Raw genomic sequence first — 19,596 nt, 5'->3', positions numbered from 1 at the left:
AGTGTAGACATCACTGAGCCGGATGGATCAATAGTCAATATAAGGCATCTTCCTTATATTCCTCCGTGGCACAGAGTGGTAAGCAGCGGTAACACAGCCGAAAGCTCTGCTCACGGCTGGAGTTCGATTCCAACGGAAGGAGGAAGTCGAATCTTCGTTAAAAGGGGTCGAGGTCCACTCAGCCTTCCATCCATCCATGGTCAGTAAAATGAGTACCCGGCATATGCTGGGGGGTAAAGAAAGGCCGGGGAAGGAACTGGCAATCCCACCCCATATATACAGTCTGCCTAGTAAAATGTCGCAAGACGTCACCCTAAGAGTCGGAAACGACTCGCACTGCAAGTGCGGGGACACCTTTACCTTTTTCACATAAGCTGCAGTATCAGAAAAACCCTGTTGTCTGCTGCTGTGTTGTGTTCACAGGGAAACCACAATTATTACCTAGGGTGGGGAAAATGTGCTATTGAGTGTAAACTAAATTCCATGGTTGTTTCCCAAGGACTCAGTTCTGGGTGAATGGAGCTTCCCAGAGCACTAATGTCTTGTTTGGTAGGTACTCAACTGAATATGTGTTTCTCCACACTTTTCCAGCTCCCACGGTTCCCATTTGCCCTGCTAGAGAGACGTGGTGGCCAGGCCCAGTGATAATTATTGCAGCATGCTGTACCATACCAGTGTTCCTCTTTCTAGTTTTCATCATTTGCTACAAAGCCATAAAAAGGTAAGACTGTGAAAGTGTATTGCAAGATGAGCTGCTTTGCGGATGTACTGCCTTAGAATATAGTGGAAGAGCAGTGATTGGTAAACACTAGGAGCCGCCGGTCTGGAATCGCTCACAGTGAATGTTCAAAGTGCAGACTGTCAACAACAAAAAGAAACACAGACAAGTGTATCTGGCATATGGCCAAAGTTTGGAAATTATACTAGTAAATGCTGACACTGGCCATAATGATAGTCCATAGTCTGTATTTTTGGACCTGCGTCAGATGAGTACAAGCACTGGTACATTTAGGTAATTTAGACTCTGGATTTAATGGGGGTAGAGACTCTTTAGATGGTTATGTCTATTCCATCTCATTAAAATGTGGGTAAGCCAGCCTTGCTGCATTTGGGGAAACTCCTACCCATTCTACTCAGTGGATCCCTGGACTTCTCCTCAAAGTCCTACCCTGACATCACTGCTGAATACTGGAGGAAGAACTGAGGGTCAAACATGGCTGAACCAGATATCAGATCCCAAGTTTTGAAGGGTTAGGCACACCGGGCACCATCTGTTGGGCAGTTCTTCCATGTGAATCACTATCAAACCCCCAACAATGGTTTGCAAGCAGCTGCCAAAGAATCTGAAACTATGGTTTGAAACAGGTTAGAACTCATAGGCCTTGGAAGTCTTGGACTGGGATAGTGGCCATGGATTTATTTAAAGAGTTAATTATTTTTTGGCCTGCTCTACAGCAAAAAAAATATTTCAGAGCAACTTACAAATCACTAAAAAGGCCTGTCCCTGCCCTCAGGCTTACAATCTCAAGAGACACAACACAAAAGAAAAATGAATTGGTAGGAAGGAGTAAATAAGCAAACTCAGTTCAAGGAGAGGAATGGAGGCATCAAAGTTGCTGATCTCTCAGCTGCACCAGTAGAGTTGCCCTGCATCTTTTTGTTCCCTCCTCTGCTGCTGATGTAATGAAAGTTGCCAGGTATCAGCTGATTCTCAGGGGAAGAAAAATGACACAAACAAAACGTTGTCTTTAAATCTGTAACATATATCATGGTTTGGAGTGTAAACTACAGTCTGCACCAGTGGCAGCTGGTGGCTCCATGTCAGTGGGGCAGTGGTATCCACTCCGGGTTTTAGTTTGAACTTTCAAGGAGCTATCCATTTTAGATTAACCACAGTTTAGTACTACATCTGAAGCCTAAACTGTGGTTAATCTTCAGTATGTGAAAACAAGCCACCTTTATGAACTATGGTCTGATATTGGCCTCTTCTCACAACTTAAAGTTAATTCTAAGTACAGTTTGTCCAGATTCAGATGTCTCTATAAACTCTAGTTTGTCTATAATAGAACTGAGCTCCTATTGGGAGAAAGGGTGGGATATAAATCAGATAAATAAACTGAAAGCTTCTGAACTCCTTCTTGTTGCTGTGCCAGAGGAGGATGGAGAAGCATGTGAGCCCAAGGCTCATTGATACTGGTCCTTGTAACATGCAGCCAATGTGGTTCTGATGCTCCTGCTTAATCAGTAATTTTATAGAACTGCAAACAATCTCTGTGTTGTGAGCTAGCCTCCCTGCCTCTCAGCTCTCATTTAGACATTTAGAATCAAACTGTTTGTTTTCTTTCATATGTAATTAAACGTCAATCAGTTTTAACGTTTAGGAAGAGCAGCAAAAAACATCTGAAAAATATTTCACAAAAGATACACTCGAAGAATGACGCATGATAGTTTTTCAAAAGAGACTGAAAAAAGCTCCCTACAGTTGTGAAGATTCTTTTGCATGTTTTTTAATCTTGCTATTTATTCTGTGTTTAATTCCATAAAATGGCAGGGTTTTTATTTACACATGCCATGTTTGTATAGGTAAAAGACAGGCTAATAACCTGTTCTTGTCATACAAACACACAGGGCCGGTTCTAAAGGGCGGCCAGGTTGGGCACTGGCCCGATGGCCCCTGGAGCTACAGGGGGCCCCTCAGCTGCCCCTCTGCTCCCCTTCCATGATCCGTGCCCCCCACACCCCCACCTACCTTTCTGCTCTCTTTTACCATTGCCCTTAACGAAGATGGTGGCCGCGGTTTCCCTAAGGTACTGAAGCCCCTGCCGCCATCTTAGTTGATGGCAGAGATGCGCGCGTGTAGCACACACATGCCATCAACAAAGATGGCAGTGGAGGCGACATCCCGTCAGGGAAACCGCGGCCGCCATCTTCATTAAGGGCAATGGTAAAAGACAGCAGAAAGGTAGGTGGGGGCATGGGGGGGTGCATGCATGCATGTGCGATGTGCGCACGCACGCACACACATGCCGGGTGCCAGGGCAAGCTGATGCCCAAGGGCCCTGGCATTCCTGGAGCCAGCCCTGCAAACACAGACACCTCAGAAAGTTCACATCTGTTGAGTTGTGAATTAAAAATAAGAAACACAGTGTAACTCCATGGTCAATAAAATTACCCTACACTAGGTATAAACATGCTTGCCAAAACTTCATAAGAACTAGAATCTCTGCAATTGTGCTAGATCCAGAGATCCAGCCCACCTGTAGGAAGGAGTTCCATAATCAGAGTGCCACCACGGAAAAGGCCCTGTCACATGCCCCAGCCAACTGTCCCTTGCATTCTGCCACCAAGAGAGATACATAGCCTGGGACGCCAGGCAGGGCCTTCTCAATGATGGCATTTCCATTGCGGAACTAAGGATGGAATTTTCTGAAAATCTTGAGGTCGAGCTTATCCACACTATTTTTTTGTAATTCCCATCTTGCTTCCACCTTGCTCTTGATCTTGATGAGAAGCAAACTGATTTATTACAAGTTCCTCTAAAAATATGAATAATTTGTGCAGGTTCTATGCATTATTAATACATATAATATTGCACACTTATGTACTCTAGGTTTCCTAAAGTAACAAGCACACCAGTAGATACTACAACAGTGCACATAGCTATATAAAAATACATACATATTGATACTTGTGCAATTATGCTGCAGAAATTCAGGACTGCATGGGGCTCAATTCTTATTTTCTGTATGCATATATGAAAATTTTGGGTACAATTTTGTATATAGTCAAGGTTTTTTGTTTTCTTTTGTTTTCTAAACCAGCAACGCTTGAACAGCTTGGACATAAGTGAATGCTTGATGCAAGAGTTGGGCAAAGTTCAATCAGGTTGGAACCACCAGATTCCACATATAAATCTGTTTAAAACAGATTCTTCCTCCTCCTCTGTTCTTGCATGGAACTCCTTCTCAAGTGCACAATTAACCATTTTCTCAATGATTGTTATAAAGTGGGTTAAGCCTTTTTTTAATTGCCCCATTAATGCATTTAAAAACTTTTTTTTATTTTACCATATTTTAACTCTTACCTGTTTGTTCTGTTAGTTTGTTTTAATCAAATAGTTATTTTAGTGTTGTAAACTGCCATGCAGGGGGCATTCTTATGACCAGAAGGTGATATATTAATGATTTCATAAATTAATCAATTCCACAAGATGAAATTTTGCACCATACCTTGGGTTGTATTCAGTGTAGCACTAAGTAGATTGTTTCATCAGTGCAAGAATTTTCCCGTGCGCAACAGAATGATCTCCCCCTCTCCGCTCCCTGCATGCCCCCTAAATCTGTTCTGGGAGTTCCCCCAACCCTCCACAGCAAATGTGGGTTTGGCATGGGGGTGGAATCCTGTTGTGCCAACCTTTGCACTAGCTAGGGTTGCCAGGTTCAGGGCCTGAGACTGATCCTGTATCTTTAGGAGTAGAGAAAGTTAGCCAAGTGCAGGTGTTCTTACAACACTGTAATGGGAAAAACCACAAGGTGGAATTCTCCCTCCCCCCTGCACAACTTTTAAAGATACAGAAGACCTCTTGGTTGCAACGCCCAGCCTCCAAGAGGTCTTCTGTATCTTTAAAAGTTGTGCACGGGGGAGGGAGAATTCCACCTTGTAGTTTTTCCCATTACAGTGTTGTAAGAACACCTGCACTTGGCTGACTTTCTCTTCTCCTAAAGATACAGGATCAGTCTCAGGCCCTGAACCTGGCAACCCTAGCACTAGCACAAGTTTTTAGTTGAATACCATCCCTAGTATATATTAAGTTTCTACAAACACTGCTGAACTGGGGCCTTGACAGATGCACTTATGGTCACAGCTATTACTACAGGGTCACATCAACAACTGGTTTATTTGATACAGTATCACCATCTCCTCCTTTTACCAAAAGGTAAAAAAAAAATAGGAAATTTAAAAATTCAAATCACCTAGCATGGGGAAAATTCTACAAAATCCCTTGGAAGGAATTGATTGTTGTACTCAGAGTAACAAACTGTAAAGCTGCAACCCTAATCCCTGATCCATGCTGTTGGAGAGGTTTCAGACAGGGTGGACATCCCTCTCTGCTGGCCTCCATGGGCAAGGGGGGGTGCTTGCAGCAGAGGAAGCGCTACCTCCAAGGTTGTTCCTACTGGTGGCAGCTACTCCAGGGAAGGAGAGGAACTGAGCCAGCCATGGATCCACTGGATCTTCAGCCAGTCCATTTCCTAGAGAGGGGTCTGATCAAGGCCCCTCTATTGTGCCAGCCTAGGGACAAAATAATAACCCCACCTTCTGCCTTGGGCTGCAGATGCAGTGAAGGATCTGGTGTCCCACACCTCCCTGACCTTTCTTAGGATTGCTCTTTAAATTCATCATATACTAAAACTGCACTTTCTGGGCCATATTCTTTGCAAACTTAAATTAGTGCTGTTTCAACCAGTCCAGTGAGACCAATTATAGCAGCAGGTGATCTCATTGTCTCTTAATCTGTTTTCTGAATCCCTTGTTTGTTTTTTACAGTGTAAGGGCTTAGATCAGAGCAAGATGAAAAGATTTAGGGACAAGTTGGCTTCTGAAGAGGACTCGGCAGTGTAATTAAAATAACATATGAGATGAGAAGATGGGGGCAGGCATTATGTAATTCTCTCACTCTCTCTTAATTTTATTGGCTCTGTGGAATTTTATTGTGATAAGATGCTTATATAAAAGTAAGAAGAAGCCCTTCTCTCATGTAAAGGCAAGAGACAGGAACTGTCTCCAGAGATATAACAGGGATGCCAAGAGCTGCACTTCACAAACCTTTGTGCCCTTGGCAAAGCAGTCCTATCTCCAGGATTGGGGTGGGGGGAGATTCTGTGGCAGAGTAGCCACCACATCCATAGCTCTGCTGGCTCACTGCGGCAAGAGTGGGAAACGGGCAGAATTTTTAATTTTCCCTCCCATTAACTCCAATAGGAGGGAAATAATTACTACAGTCCCAGGGCTGATGTAGTTTTGAGGCAATTTTGTTTTGGCTTGCAGGCTTCCCATAAGCATCTGGTTGGCTATTGTGCAAACATGCTGCTAGACTAGATGGGCCATTGGCCTGATCCAGAAGGGCTCTTCTTATGTTGTAGGTATTTGGGGGGGGGAAGGGAATTTCGATTCTACAGATCCAATGTCACCCCTGACACACCCAGGAATACCTGGTTTCACCCACCACCACCATTGATGGGATATTAACACAAGTGGAAATTTCCACAGCATAGGGGGTGGTGGTAGAAAGGCTCCCTTTGGGTTTAGGTATAGGTGTCATCCCACCCATGGACCTCCTACTTAACAAGAGGGAGCACTTATCACCACTTCCAAAGGTCTCTCAGCTAGCCTTTGACCAGCTATAGGATTGCAGCTTTAATCCTGCAAGCAAGCAATGGGAAATGTTCCAGATGATTTTTTGTTTCCATTTAGTATGTGAAAGGGTCTATTAAGAATCACCAGTGCAAGAATCACACTACCCAGGATGACTTTTTTGGCAGCCCATTTACACTTGGGAAAGTGACTTCACCTTTCTGGATTTGTAGTGGAATGAATGACTCCTCTCTGAGTCATTGATCAAAGGATTTGCTGATAAAGGACGTTGTTGCTGAGTCAACAAAAGAATAGCGGCTCATAGTCCCTAATCAGCTACATGTTACTCATAGACTTGACTTTTTTGTGAGGTTGCAGAGCATTCTTAAACATCTCACAGCAGAGAGGAAGAAAGTGCTATCAATTCCTTGGTAAACTTGTCTATTCGAATAAATAGCAGGTTTTATGTCTAGATGTAAGCTTTAAAACAACATTTGTTGTTGTGTGCCTTTAAGTCGATTACGACTTATGGCGACCCTATGAATCAGTGACCTCCAAAAGCATCTGTCATGAACCACCCTGGTCAGATCTTGTCAGTTCAGATCTGTGGCTTCTTTTATGGAATCAACCCATCTCCTGTTTGGCCTTCCTCTTTTTCTACTCCCTTCTGTTTTTCCCAGCATTATTGTCTTTTCTAGTGAATCATGTCTTCTCATGATGTGTCCAAAGTAAGATAACCACAGTTTCATCATTTTAGCTTCTAGTGACAGTTCTGGTTTAATTTGTTCTAACACACAATTATTTGTCTTTTTCGCAGTCCATGGTATGCGCAAAACTCACCTCCAACACCACATTTGAAAAGAGTTGATTTTTCTCTTATCTGCTTTTTTCACTGTCCAGCTTTCACATCCATACATAGAGATCAGGAATACCATGGTCTGAATTATCCTGACTTTGGTGTTCAGTGATACATCTTTGCATCAGAGGACCTTTTCTAGTTCTCTCATAGCTGCCCTCCCCAGTCCTAGCCTTCTTCTGATTTCTTGATTATTGTCTCCATTTTGGTTAATGACTGTGATGAGCTATTGATAACCTTGACAAGTTCAATGTCCTCATTGTTAACTTTAAAGTTACAGAAATCTTCTGTTGTCATTACTTTAGTCTTCTTGACGTTCAGCTGTAGTCCTGCTTTTGTGCTTTTCTCTTTAACTTTCATCAGCATTCGTTTCAAATCGTTACTGGTTTCTGCTAAGAGTATGGTATTGTCTGCATATCTTAAATTATTGATATTTCTCCCTCAAGTTTTCACACCTTTTTCATCTCGGTCCAATCCTGCTTTCTGTATGATATGTTCTGCGTATAGATTAAACAAATAGGGTGATAAAATACACCCCTGTCTCACGCCCTTTCTGATGGGGAACCAATCGGTTTCTCCATATTTTGTCCTTACAGTAGCCTCTTGTCCAGAGTATAGGTTGCGCATCAGGACAATCAGATACTGTGGCACCCCCATTTCTTTTAAAGCATTCCATAGTTTTTCATGATCTACACAATCAAAGGCTTTGCTGTAATCTATAAAGCACAGAGTGATTTCCTTCTGAAATTCCTTGTTCCCTTCCATTATCCAACGTATGTTTGCAATATGATCTCTGGTGCCTCTTCCCTTTCTAAATCCAGCATGGACGTCTGGCATTGCTCTCTCCATATGTGGTAAGAGCCTTTGTTGTAGAATCTTGAGCATTACTTTACTTGCATGGGATATTAAGGCAATTGTTCGATAATTACTGCATTCCCTGGGATCTCCTTTCTTTGGAATAGGGATGTATATGGAACGCTTCCAGTCTGTGGGCCATTGTTTAGTTTTCCATATTTGTTGACAAATTTTTGTCAAACTTTGGACAGATTCAGTCTCAGTAGTTTGTAGCAACTCTGTCGGTATGTCATCTGTTCCTGGTGATTTGTTTCTTCCAAGTATCTTAAGACCAGCCTTCACCTCACATTCTAAAATTTCTGGTTCTTCATCATACAGTTCCTCTGTGAATGAATCTGTCATCCTTGCATCTCTTTTATAAAGTTCTTCAGTGTATTGCTTCCATCTTCCTTTTATTTCATCTCAGTCAGTCAGTGTGTTCCCGTTGAATATTCAACATCCCTCCTTTTGGTTTAAATTTCCCTTTCATTTCCCTAATCTTTTGGAATAGAGCTCTTGTTCTACCCTTTTTGTTGTCCTCTTCTATTTCTATACAATAACTATTGTAATAGTTCTCTTTGTCCCTGCATACTAGCTGTATAGCCCCTATAGCCCCTAAATTTCACCTGCTAACCCGCTTGGTTTCTGTGCTGTCTTGTCCTTCAGCTCAGGCAGCAAAATAGCTTGAGCTAGCCATGCACCCGATTATCTGCATTTATTCTGCTTATGTGCCAAAGTATGCTGAACTTAGGCCTTGCCTGCACTATACATTTAAAGTAGTATCATACCACTTTAAGCAGTCATGGCTTCCCCCAAAGAATCCTAGGAACTGCAGTTTGTTAAGGGTGCTTAGAGTTGTTAAGGGACCCCTATTCCCCTCACAGAGCTATAATTCCCAGAGTTGCCTGGGAAAAGGAAGATTGATTGTTAAACCACTCTTAGAAGGAACAACTCTCAGCACACTTTACAGTTCCCAGGATTTATGGGAGGAGACATGATGTTTTCAAGTGGTATAATACCGCTTCATATGTCTGGTGCGGATGGGGCCTTAGTTGTGCCAGAGTGACTTTCAAACTTGCAGAGGGACATATTTTCAAAAATGTCCAAAATGGTGGCTGTTGCATCTCCCCTGCAAAGAAGTGTACTGTGCTGCCTCCACATATCCCCCCCTTCCCTGCTCATCTTTCTCAACATTACAAAGCACAGCAGAGGAAGTGACTTGTGCATTCTCTTTGCCAAGTTTCAACAACGGAAGCCTTTCACTGAATATATAAAGTGGGCCTAATTCATTTATGTTGGACAAAACCATTTAAATAAAAATACCCATAACCTTTTGATGTATATTAAGTTTCAGTAGCGCCAGAAGAAAAGGAGTCAATGAAAATGGACACGATTTAGTAAAAGTTGCAGTTAGGTCTCATTCCATTACTTTCAGTGGGATGTTGCTACAAGTATGGCCCCATCTGCCCTATACATTTAAAGCAATATTATACCACTTTAAACAGTCATGGATTCCCTCAAAAAATCCTGGGAACTGTAGCTTGTTAAGGGTGCTGAGAGTTGTTAGGAGACCCCTATTCCCCTCACAGAGCTACAGTTGCCAGAATGTCTTAACAATCAATCCCTCTTCCCAGGGAACTCTAGAAATTGTAGGTCTATCAAGGGAATAGATGTCTCCTGACAACCCTCGGCACCATTAACAAATTACAGTTCCCTGGATTCTTTGGGAGAAGCCATGGCTGTTTAAAATGGTATAGTACTGCTTTAAATGTATTATGCAGATAAGGCCTATCCTTTGGTCATTGTGTCCCATGTCTATCTCTCCATTAACTGAATCTTCAATAAGAGATGGATATATTTAAGATATCTTCTAAGTGATATTCTCTTGGTTTTAGGATATATGGAAATGCATACATGTAAGGGACGGAGAGGTTAACAGATGTTGAAGCCCCATTTCATATCTTTGCTGGAAATCATGCAGAACAATTTATTAAGAGCTTGGATGCTCTTTTCATTTTAAACCAAATTGTACGAAGAGGTCCAATGAGTGATATGATATAACTACATGTAATACATTTTGAAGCAGGCGGATGAAATGCATTTTAAAGAGCTGCCCGTATTTCCGGCCATGTAGTGAGTATTTTGGATTTCAAACATTCTTAACACTCACCTGCACTAATTGCAAGCAACTGCCTTACCTTGAAAAGATGTACTGGAGTAGGCAGAAAAGCCAAGCCAAGTAGAATTGGAGTGATGGAAAGAAGGAATGCAATTGGTAAAAAGAAAGAAACAGAAAAAAGGGGGGGTATATAAAATATAGTTGCTTGGCTTTATATGCATAGCATAAAATTAGAAAAATGAAAACTTTCAAATGAATAGCTGCTTTCCTCAACATACAGCTCGTCTATAATTTTAGGCTATATTTCAACCATGCTATAAAGTACAATAGAAAAAATGCAAATCTTCTGATATTGGAATATTCTAAAAGATAGGGGTTGCAGAAGAATGAAACAGGAATACATTTGATGAAAGTGTAACTAATTAGAAATGAGACTTAAAGGATGTACCGTGATAATCAATTTTTTCTGTTCACAAGCGGAAAGGACTTCCAATCATGCAACAGGACTTCCTCTCCTCCATACATCCTCCCCCCCCCACACACACACACACAGATCTGCTCTGTAGGGTTGGGAGACCCTCTAGAGGGGGCTGCAGGTAGGAGGTGAGGAAGGGGAAGTTCTGTTGTGTGATAATGGATTCCACCCACTAGCACCAATACATCTTACAGCTGAACATGTTGTATAATTTGCCTCCTCCAGTACTGTTCTGATTCTATACAAGCTGAAATCACCACTAACCTTAAGAGTACTTATCTACCAAGAAATACCAATGAGCTTTTGTAAAAGATGGAAATTATTCTGAATGTTATAGTGGGTTTGATTTATCATCATATTACCAATCATCATAAACCTTTCAGTCTGTTCTCGCTGAAGCATACTAAGGATTGCACTCAACAAAGCACTAAGTCAAACATTCCATCAGTGCAAGGATTCTTCCTTGTGCAACAGAATGTTCTTCCCCTCCCCTCCCTCCATATACCCCTTAAATTTCTTCAGGGTTTCCCCCCAATCCTCTGGAGCAGATTTGGGGACAGCACAGGGGGTGCCCTGGGGAAGGAGAGGGGGAAATCCCCTTGTGCTAGTTGAAGTCTGCTAGTACAAGGATTTAGTTGGATACCGCCCCATATGTAATGCCTTTGGCTTCTTGACATTTATTCCCTGTGCAGGCCTTCATTATGAATCTCATGACTGGAATTTGAAACCAGTTTGAAGAGGAGTTTGCAGTCCCTGGTTGTGGTAGAAACTTGGTTAGCAGTAACTATGGTTCACACGGATTGCTAATGAATTTCTTTATCTATCCTTTTCTCCTCCCTTCTTTTCCCACTCCTTTTTATTATTATTATTATTATTATTATTATTATTATTATTATTATTATTACTGGATCTCAACAAAGGAAACCACTGAGAAAAGAAGAGAACGGAACAAGTCAAGCTGAATATGCAATGACCTCTTCCCAAAACAACAGGACAGTTGATGCTAACAATGCAGTGGTATAATTTCTGAGACCTCCCCTTGAGTAGCAAACATTAAAAAGCACACACGGCGTATGCAAGGTGGGTGACATGCAGCAATGAGGGAAGCCCTGTGGCTGAGGACTTCATTTGAGAAATAGTGCACGCACCAGTTATTCCAAGAAGAGAAGCAGACGACTCCTGTTTGGCTACTTGAGTGTCACGAAGGGACGGATAAGCTTGCCTGTTGGGGCTACTCTGAGAAAAGACCTCACAAAGGCATACTCACTGCATGCCACATTAGTTAAAAACAACATCACGATGCCCCTAGCTGCTTCCTTTTGTTCCGTTCCATTCCATTCCTCCTTATTTTTGAATGAAAGTTCATTTAAAAAAAACCTTCAGTAGGATCCTTTGATGGCAAAGGTGATCTGTCCACGGCAACAACCTATAGTAATTGGGTCTGAAAACTCAAGCTTTACCTGCATGGCTTTGCATTTTACTTTATTGCTTAGTGCTCACCACCACCACCCATTCTGAATTGTGATTGCATTGTTAAAGTGGGAGAGTTTCCATTGATCCCCCCGCAAGGCAAACTCTCAGCATATTGCATGATGTCATGAAATGCACACCTACTTCTACAGCCTGGTGACTATGCAGTTTCCACAGCTGGAGACTTTTCAGACAGAAAGTAGTCACAGTACGATCCGTAGCACTTAGCATTGCTAATCAAAGAGAAAATTATTCTAGGTAATAACATTCAAAGGTGCTTTGAATACTGTTTAACCCACAATCAGTCTTATTTTCCGTTTTGTTACCATGTGGCATTTTTGCCTAGGTTTAAGAAGTTCCAAATTTGTGTTGCTCAGTTAACAATTTTGCACAATTTTGCACATATATTTACATCACACAGACCTGTAGGCAGGATCTCTCTCTAGAATGGCTTTAAAAAGATTCAGGTTTGAATGTGGAAGGAGACTGACTACAATGAAAACTGAAGTCCTCCTTGCCCTCCTTGTAAGCTCAGATTTTGTGTTTCCTGAGCCACTCCTCCAAGGGACTTCTGAATAAAGGACTCTCTGCTTTAGGGAGAAAGCTGTGAATGCTCAGTCCTCTCTCTTGACAAGGGACTGCCAACTGTGCCAAATTATATGTGATAGCTCTGTGTTGTCCCAGTTTGTGATAAGGACTGCAAATGACTTAGAAGCCAAATCTGTCAAACCCATTTACCTTATTAGGTTTAGTCACTTTAATTTCTTAAAAGAAAAAAGTCAGTGTTCAGAAACTGGTATCTGCCCACATCTGGATTAAGAAGGTAACCTCCCGCCTCATGTCTGTATTTCCTCTCTTATGCCTTCATTTGTCTCTGTTCCAAGAGCCGCATCAGCAAAAACCAAAATGTGCCACACTCTGGCTTCTTGTCTTGCTGTCAAGCATCAGTGATACTCTGTCTTTGTGTCTTCAAGCAATCCAAACCAAACCGCCGTAGCACCGTTTGAATAGAATCACTGCATTTTGTCAATGCAGCCCATTAGTGCTGGGAAACTAGTGTCCCGGCTCATTTAATCCAAGGATGGGCCTAGTCTAAACCTATGTCAAGACTCCAAAGAGTTAAACCCCAGTCCAAAGCCCCATATCTGTACCAGTGTTTACGTAGACTTCCTGGGAGTGCAGGCTGCCATTCGTGTCAACACTGGAGTTATAGGGAAATTCTTATTAGCAGATACGGAGGATGTCTTGTGTGCTGGATCACCACCACCACCATCATCCCCAGCAAGGTCACTGGATCATGGTGTCAAAGTCAATTGTAAAAGATAATATCCAACTAAGCCATACCTACAATGAAAAAATGAAATGGACTGCCTTCAAGTCGGTTCCGACTTATGGCGACCCTATGAATAGGGTTTTCATGGTAAGCAGTATTCAGAGGGGGTTTACCATTGCCTTCCTCTGAGGTTGAGAGGTAGTGACTGGCCCAAGGTCACCCAGTGAGCTTCATGGCTGTGTGGGGATTCAAATCCTGGTCTCCCAACACCTTAACCACTACACCACACTGTAGAGGTCCAACACCTTAACCACTACACCACATTGTAGAGCCATTAAAATGAATGAGCTTAAACTATTCCCTTGATTTCAGTGGGTCTGCTCTGAGTATGACTAACATTGGCTATTAACCCGAGTGTTCAGTAGTCAGCCCATAAATTCAATAGGAAGGATCTGTGATATCTGGAGTCTTAAGGGTCTGGTCAACCAGTATTTTTCTAAGGAAGACTCTGTAATGGCAGAGCAGGTGTTGGGCCCAAATATGTCCATGCCACATACATCTCTATGTGGGGTGTCTCTCGTGTAATGAGCTGCTTCTCAGTATCTTTCTTAAAAGATGAAAGGCAATGGGGAAAGAGTGCACACGAAAGCCCAAGACTAACCCCATTGTTGCCTCATAGAATTCCTCTATTGAAAAGTAGCCTAGGGATGGGGGAGAAATTCAATTGCGGTTGCATTTAAAGCCTGATTGACCAAATTCTCACTTTTTGAAACAATATGAGAACTGACACACAAATTCAAACTTCTCTGAATTTTGTGATGCATTTCTCCAGCTAAATAATGTTTACAAGAATGCATAGATATTAAGGGAACATGTGTCTAAAAATGAATATATCAGTGAAAATAATGTATAAAATGCATTTTAGGATAAATTGCTTGCAAAAATATGTACCTTAGTCAAACCTGCAGACAAGCATGTATTTATTAGGAAACATTCACACTAAAATGCTGAAGAATTTTCATGATTTTTTTTTTAAATTGCAAATTGTTGCAGAAACCTGAACTCCTGAATTTAAGATTGGAAAAATGAAAAATGAAGAGACCCAAAATTGACAAATCCTTCTACCGAACAGGCCATTAGATCCATCCTCCATGAAATACCTGAGAGGTTCATGTTTGGAATTAGTGTTTTTATAAAAATCCATTTTATGTTTCTAACTCATGGCAGGGTTATGTGTAGATTTATGTGCTCTCTAACAGGGAAAACAGAAAAAACTGCTATTTACCCTTACGAAAGAAGTCCATTGAGATTTATCCACTTACCTGTCTGACCTTTCTTCCCTGTCTAAAAATATAGCTAGAAAGGATTTTATTTTTACATCCTTTTAAACATCAAGACTTGCTGAAGGTAGAATGAAAAAATGTGACGCTCCATGCTCCTTCTGGTTAGTTTGGTACACCTGCCTAGCTGAAAGAAATTGTGTTCATGAAGCACAGCGTTGCTCAAAATCAGTTGCTGGGTTTTGGTGGTGGTGTTTTTTGACATAAGGTTGTTTTGATCAACATGTTAAAAATGGAATCCACTGTCCCTTAATATTTGTAATTGCACTTTTCCTTTAATGCTGTTATGGATATTCTCTGGGCTGGTTTGCTTTTCCTACGCTGCAATGCTGTTTTTGGTATAGTCAGTTCTCCCAGATCCTTTCTGTTTTATTGGTCCATAGATATGACATAGTGCAAATATTGCTATGATATGCTTTATATGTACACATGCTGCAAACACAACCAATCATTTTAAAGGGATCTGCTGGTTACTGTATTAGGTCACTCTGGAGAATTAGGGGCAGCAAATTCCATCCAGGAGGTCATGTCTGTCCCTGTTAACAGCTCTGCAGCAGCAAAAGGCAATGCTGCCATGCAGAACTGGGAGAATACCCCTCCCCCTTTAAAGTGGAGCAAATAGGACTCTTCTGTTTCTCCATAGCTGGCAATGGGGGGAGGCGGAGAAAAAGAATAAGTTGTGGCTGCATTCCCATTCAGGCAATAGTACTGTTATATGAGCATAGGACGCTGCCTTGAAATGAGGACTTACTGGTCTATAACAACGATCAAGAAATAACCAGCACTAAAGATGGCTTTAGCATCAGCAACAGTTGACCATAAGCTAATATCTAGGAGGTGAAGTACAAAAGATGTTAATCAAGTGGTTTGCCCATGAGTGCCCACTTTTTCTTTCAGAAATAGCCAGCACTGGGGTCCAATTTGGACTGGGACCCTGTCATGGAGGCAGGGTTTTTAGTAGTGGTCAGATTCCTTGCAAGTCTTTTTTAACTCTGTATGCCTCTGAACTGATGCTCTTACAAGTTAGCCCTTACTAAAGCACCTTGAATTCCACATCAGGATATTATTTGCAAATAGATTATATTCTATTGTTACTGTCAAGAATTGTATCATTCAGATATTTATGAAGAGTAGTAAGCTGTTGTGTTGTAGCCTATAAAAATTCTTACTATTTGCATTATTGTCCTCTTTAATCACAGTGTTTATAAAGAACTTCTTAGCATATTCTATACATGTGAATGAGCAGCTCTGAATCGTTAAAAAATATATTTCAATTTTACTTTTGTTTCTCAAAACAAACCTCAGCGAAATTGTATACAGTCAGAACATGGGTCCTGTCTTTACTTTGCCAGGGAGTGAGAAGAGGGTGCTTCTGGAATGTGTAGAAGTTTCTATTTTTGCTAATATTTGGCCTCTCTCAGAAGCAGTTTTGCAAAAATGTATCTTAAAGTAAAGGGGTGCTTAGCCTGTAGCCTGCCAGATGCTATTGGATGACATCTTCCATCATCCCTGACCATTGGCCATGCTGGCTAGAACTGATGGTTGCTGAAGTCCAACAACATCTGGAGGGCCACAAGTTCCTTGTTCTTGTTATATCATGTTCTGATGTGCAGGCACAGTAGCTCATAGGATCAGTCAAGATGAGAATCCCATCATAAACGAGAATGGCATGTACTATTGGTTCTGCTGATGGTTGACCCTAGGGATGCCTGCGGAATTCTATACAAAGTGTGACCTGATCCACATTTGTGTGGATTGGAACTTAGCTCTCCATCAGATTTTGCATCTCTCTGAATGTGGTGACACAATTCTTGGCAATTCAAACACATCAAAATACACAATTATAATTTAAGAAAAATACATATTTATATATGTATTTTCAGATGGTTTTTTTTAAAAAAAAAACACAGATTAATGCAAAAACATAACAGAAGGCAAAGCTGAATTCTCAAAGAAGACCTGTTGTAATCCATGGGCATGACTAACTTAAGTCTGATCATTTCAGTGGGTCTATTCCAAGAATGACTTTGCTGGATACAACTCATAAGTTTTGGTAAAAACATGCAAAAGTAACACAAGAAATAAATTCATTCATTGCTAGTCAAACAGAACCATAGCACTAGGCACAGTTTCTAGTGGCTTATTTCTTAACCTTAGAGCAGATTTGGGAAAACCGGAAGCCCTCCAGATGTTGTTGACTTCTACTCCCATCAGCCAATGGTCAGGATTGATGAGAGCTGGAGTCCAGCAATACCTGAAGGACCAAAGGTTAGCCACCCCTTCTTTAGGGATCTCCCTCTAACATAAGCACAACAATGTTGGGTTTTGCCTAACACTAAGGGAAATGTCATGGTGAATGATGGGCAGAATTTCAAGGCTCTTCTCCATGCAATGCCATTTTGGCGGAAGCAACGTGAAGCAGTGTCATTATACTTCAAGCAGGCCAGGCTTTTGTAAAACACATGAAGTATACAAGGAAGCACACATAAAAGGCAGTGTTCAAGTGTGATCAAAACATTCAGAGGAACATGGCAGAGCCCTGAGACTTAAAGGTGGAGGTGGAGGGACACATGTCTACATGAACCCCTCCCCCCCCCAAAAAAAACCCCACTGTAACATGAAAAAAGCTAGCTTTGCAGATTGGCTCCCTGACATTTACATAGTGTTCAGAGATCTGGTTTTATTTTTTACAGCGAGGAGTAAAATCACACACTTCCCACACCAGCAAGGCAAGTTATGGGCAAGTTAAGTGATGCCTTCAAGAGCTGACCTCTGCAGCTTGCAATATAACTAGTCTTTTTGTTTGAAACCACACCATTTGGTCGCAAAGCTTCCATAAAAACTTGGAAAGCTTTCCATGAAATACCAGCGAAATATACAAGTCCTGACAGATAAAAGCTTCTTTACAATGGGGACCTATTACACTGAAAAGAAAGCAATTTATGTGATTTAAATTTAATGTTTTTTTCTCCAAAACTAGATGCTGATACCTAGGGAGCATGTAGTGAGCAAGCTTTTCAGTTGGGTATATCCTAGCATTGCTCTACCTAAGTCCAGCTGATTGTGTGCCACAATTTGACCCAAAGAACTAAGGTTTCCATGTTTTACAACTTCTTTACTATGATAAAAAGATTTATGGCATAGATATACATAGAGGGCATGGTCCAGCCAAAGTCAAGCACTTTGAATCCCATTTATGTCAGTGGATGAATAGAACAAAGCATGTTTTTAAACAAATCTTCTCTTGAAATGGGGCTTAACAGTGCTTAAATTTGTCTGGGTGTTAGCCATATATTATATAAACATGGACCTGAATCTCCATTGCCTCACACTTTGCAATTCAGTTTGCACCATGCAAGATGGATATAAATCTGTCCTGATACCCATTTTGTACTTGCTCTGCACAGATATATACAATAACTCATAGTCCAAGGCAATGGAGAATCATGACTGTTATAAATTTTTATATATTCTTTACAACCCTCCCTGCATCTCTGCAAACAAACTAAAATATATGATTTTTAAACTGCAAAGATAGTGTGTTAAAAGCTAATGCATGAATGTAAATACTCTTAAGGTCTGCCTTCTTAACTGTATACCATGTGTACAGATTAAACAGCTGTTGTTCATGGGAAATCTGTACCCTTGGTTAATTGACTAAAGAGAATGGCCATGATCCAGAGAATTTCTTTAGAAAAACACACACATACAAGCACCTCATGCATTCACCAAGGTAGATGCTTTGGGGAGGGGAAGCTCAGAAATCACACTGTGCGCATAGAGCTCATTGGATCATGGCCAAAATCAATTTCAGAGTTAATGTTATCATGTTTCTAAGACAAGCCATTAAAGTATAGTTAACATTTAAGAATATGATCTGTACCAAAAAAAAGCCCAAATCTGTGTTACATATACATCTTGTGCAGTACCCTATTTAAAAAGGCACCGTAACTAATTTTTATTTTAAATAAAAATGTACTTATAAAAAGTTTCAAGTCTGTTTTTGCTTTGTGTATAGCTAAGAACACTGTGCTTGCTATGTGCCACAAAGGTAAGATAGCAAAACTCTTTTATTCCTAACACTGATTAACAGCCTGATCCATTGCATGTTTATTTGGAATTAAGTCATGCTTTGTTTAGCAGTGCCTTCTCCCAAATAAGCGTGTGCAGGATTGCAGCCTACCTATATGTGCCTGGATTTCAAGCACTGGAGTGCCATTCAACAAGTTGTCTCATCTCACCCCATCCCCATTCTGAGGAGCACAGCACTCCCATTTGGAGAACCCTGCCTCTGCCCCTCTTCACAAGCCAATGCCGATACAATCGAAGGCTTCTTTCAAGCCTAATTTCAGCCAGGGGAAGGGCAGAAGCCTGTGGGCGCCATAAAACACCTCTGTAAGCACATGCGTGCCTCTGGGTGCTGTGCTGGCAGCTGGGTGCCTTGCTCAAGCTTACTTCCTGAGCTTCTTTCCAGGGAAAAGATCTGTACTTGGGATGGGCAGTCGATTCCCCACCTGTTCACCCTAAAAGTGCTCAGGGCTTTTTCCGTGCCCTCATTACCTCCCTCAAGACACCCCCCAAAACACCCTTGCTTTCGGAAAACAAAAATGGCAGGCACTCCCAGATGCCCAGAGGAATGTGTTTTCTCATTGAGAACTGAGACTGCAAGTCCCAAGAACCCCCAGTGGGAAACACTCGTCGTTTTCACTGAGGAAAAGGCATAGGATGTCAGTTCTCCAGTGGAGATTCTGGAGTCCTGTGAAGGAAGGAATTCTGCCAGGTCTATGGAAGTGCCACCTTCCTAAAGTAGGGATGGGGGGGTGACCTTGGGGAAGGGAAAGGAGATGACAAACATTTGCAGAGATCTGAGCAGAG

The 19,596-nt window shown here is 41.5% G+C and overlaps 1 protein-coding gene across 7 annotated transcripts in view; it reads left to right on the top strand.

Annotated features, from left to right (window-relative positions):
• Positions 1-18,690, top strand: part of PRIMA1 (proline rich membrane anchor 1) — a 72,442-nt gene extending 53,752 nt beyond the window's left edge. For all 7 annotated transcript variants that reach the window (XM_061612033.1, XM_061612031.1, XM_061612034.1 and 4 more), the window contains 2 exons: positions 592-721; positions 11,559-18,690. In XM_061612033.1, the coding sequence (XP_061468017.1) occupies positions 592-721; positions 11,559-11,661 (233 nt within the window). In that variant the 3' untranslated portion in view covers positions 11,662-18,690. The remainder of the gene's footprint in view (positions 1-591; positions 722-11,558) is intronic.
• The last annotated feature ends 906 nt before the right edge of the window (positions 18,691-19,596 follow it).

This window comes from Rhineura floridana, chromosome 2 (assembly GCF_030035675.1).
Source record: "Rhineura floridana isolate rRhiFlo1 chromosome 2, rRhiFlo1.hap2, whole genome shotgun sequence".
Taxonomy (NCBI): Eukaryota; Metazoa; Chordata; class Lepidosauria; order Squamata; family Rhineuridae; genus Rhineura; species Rhineura floridana.
The sequence above is the reverse complement of the archived record's forward strand: the minus strand, read 5'-3'. Positions and strand labels throughout refer to the sequence as shown.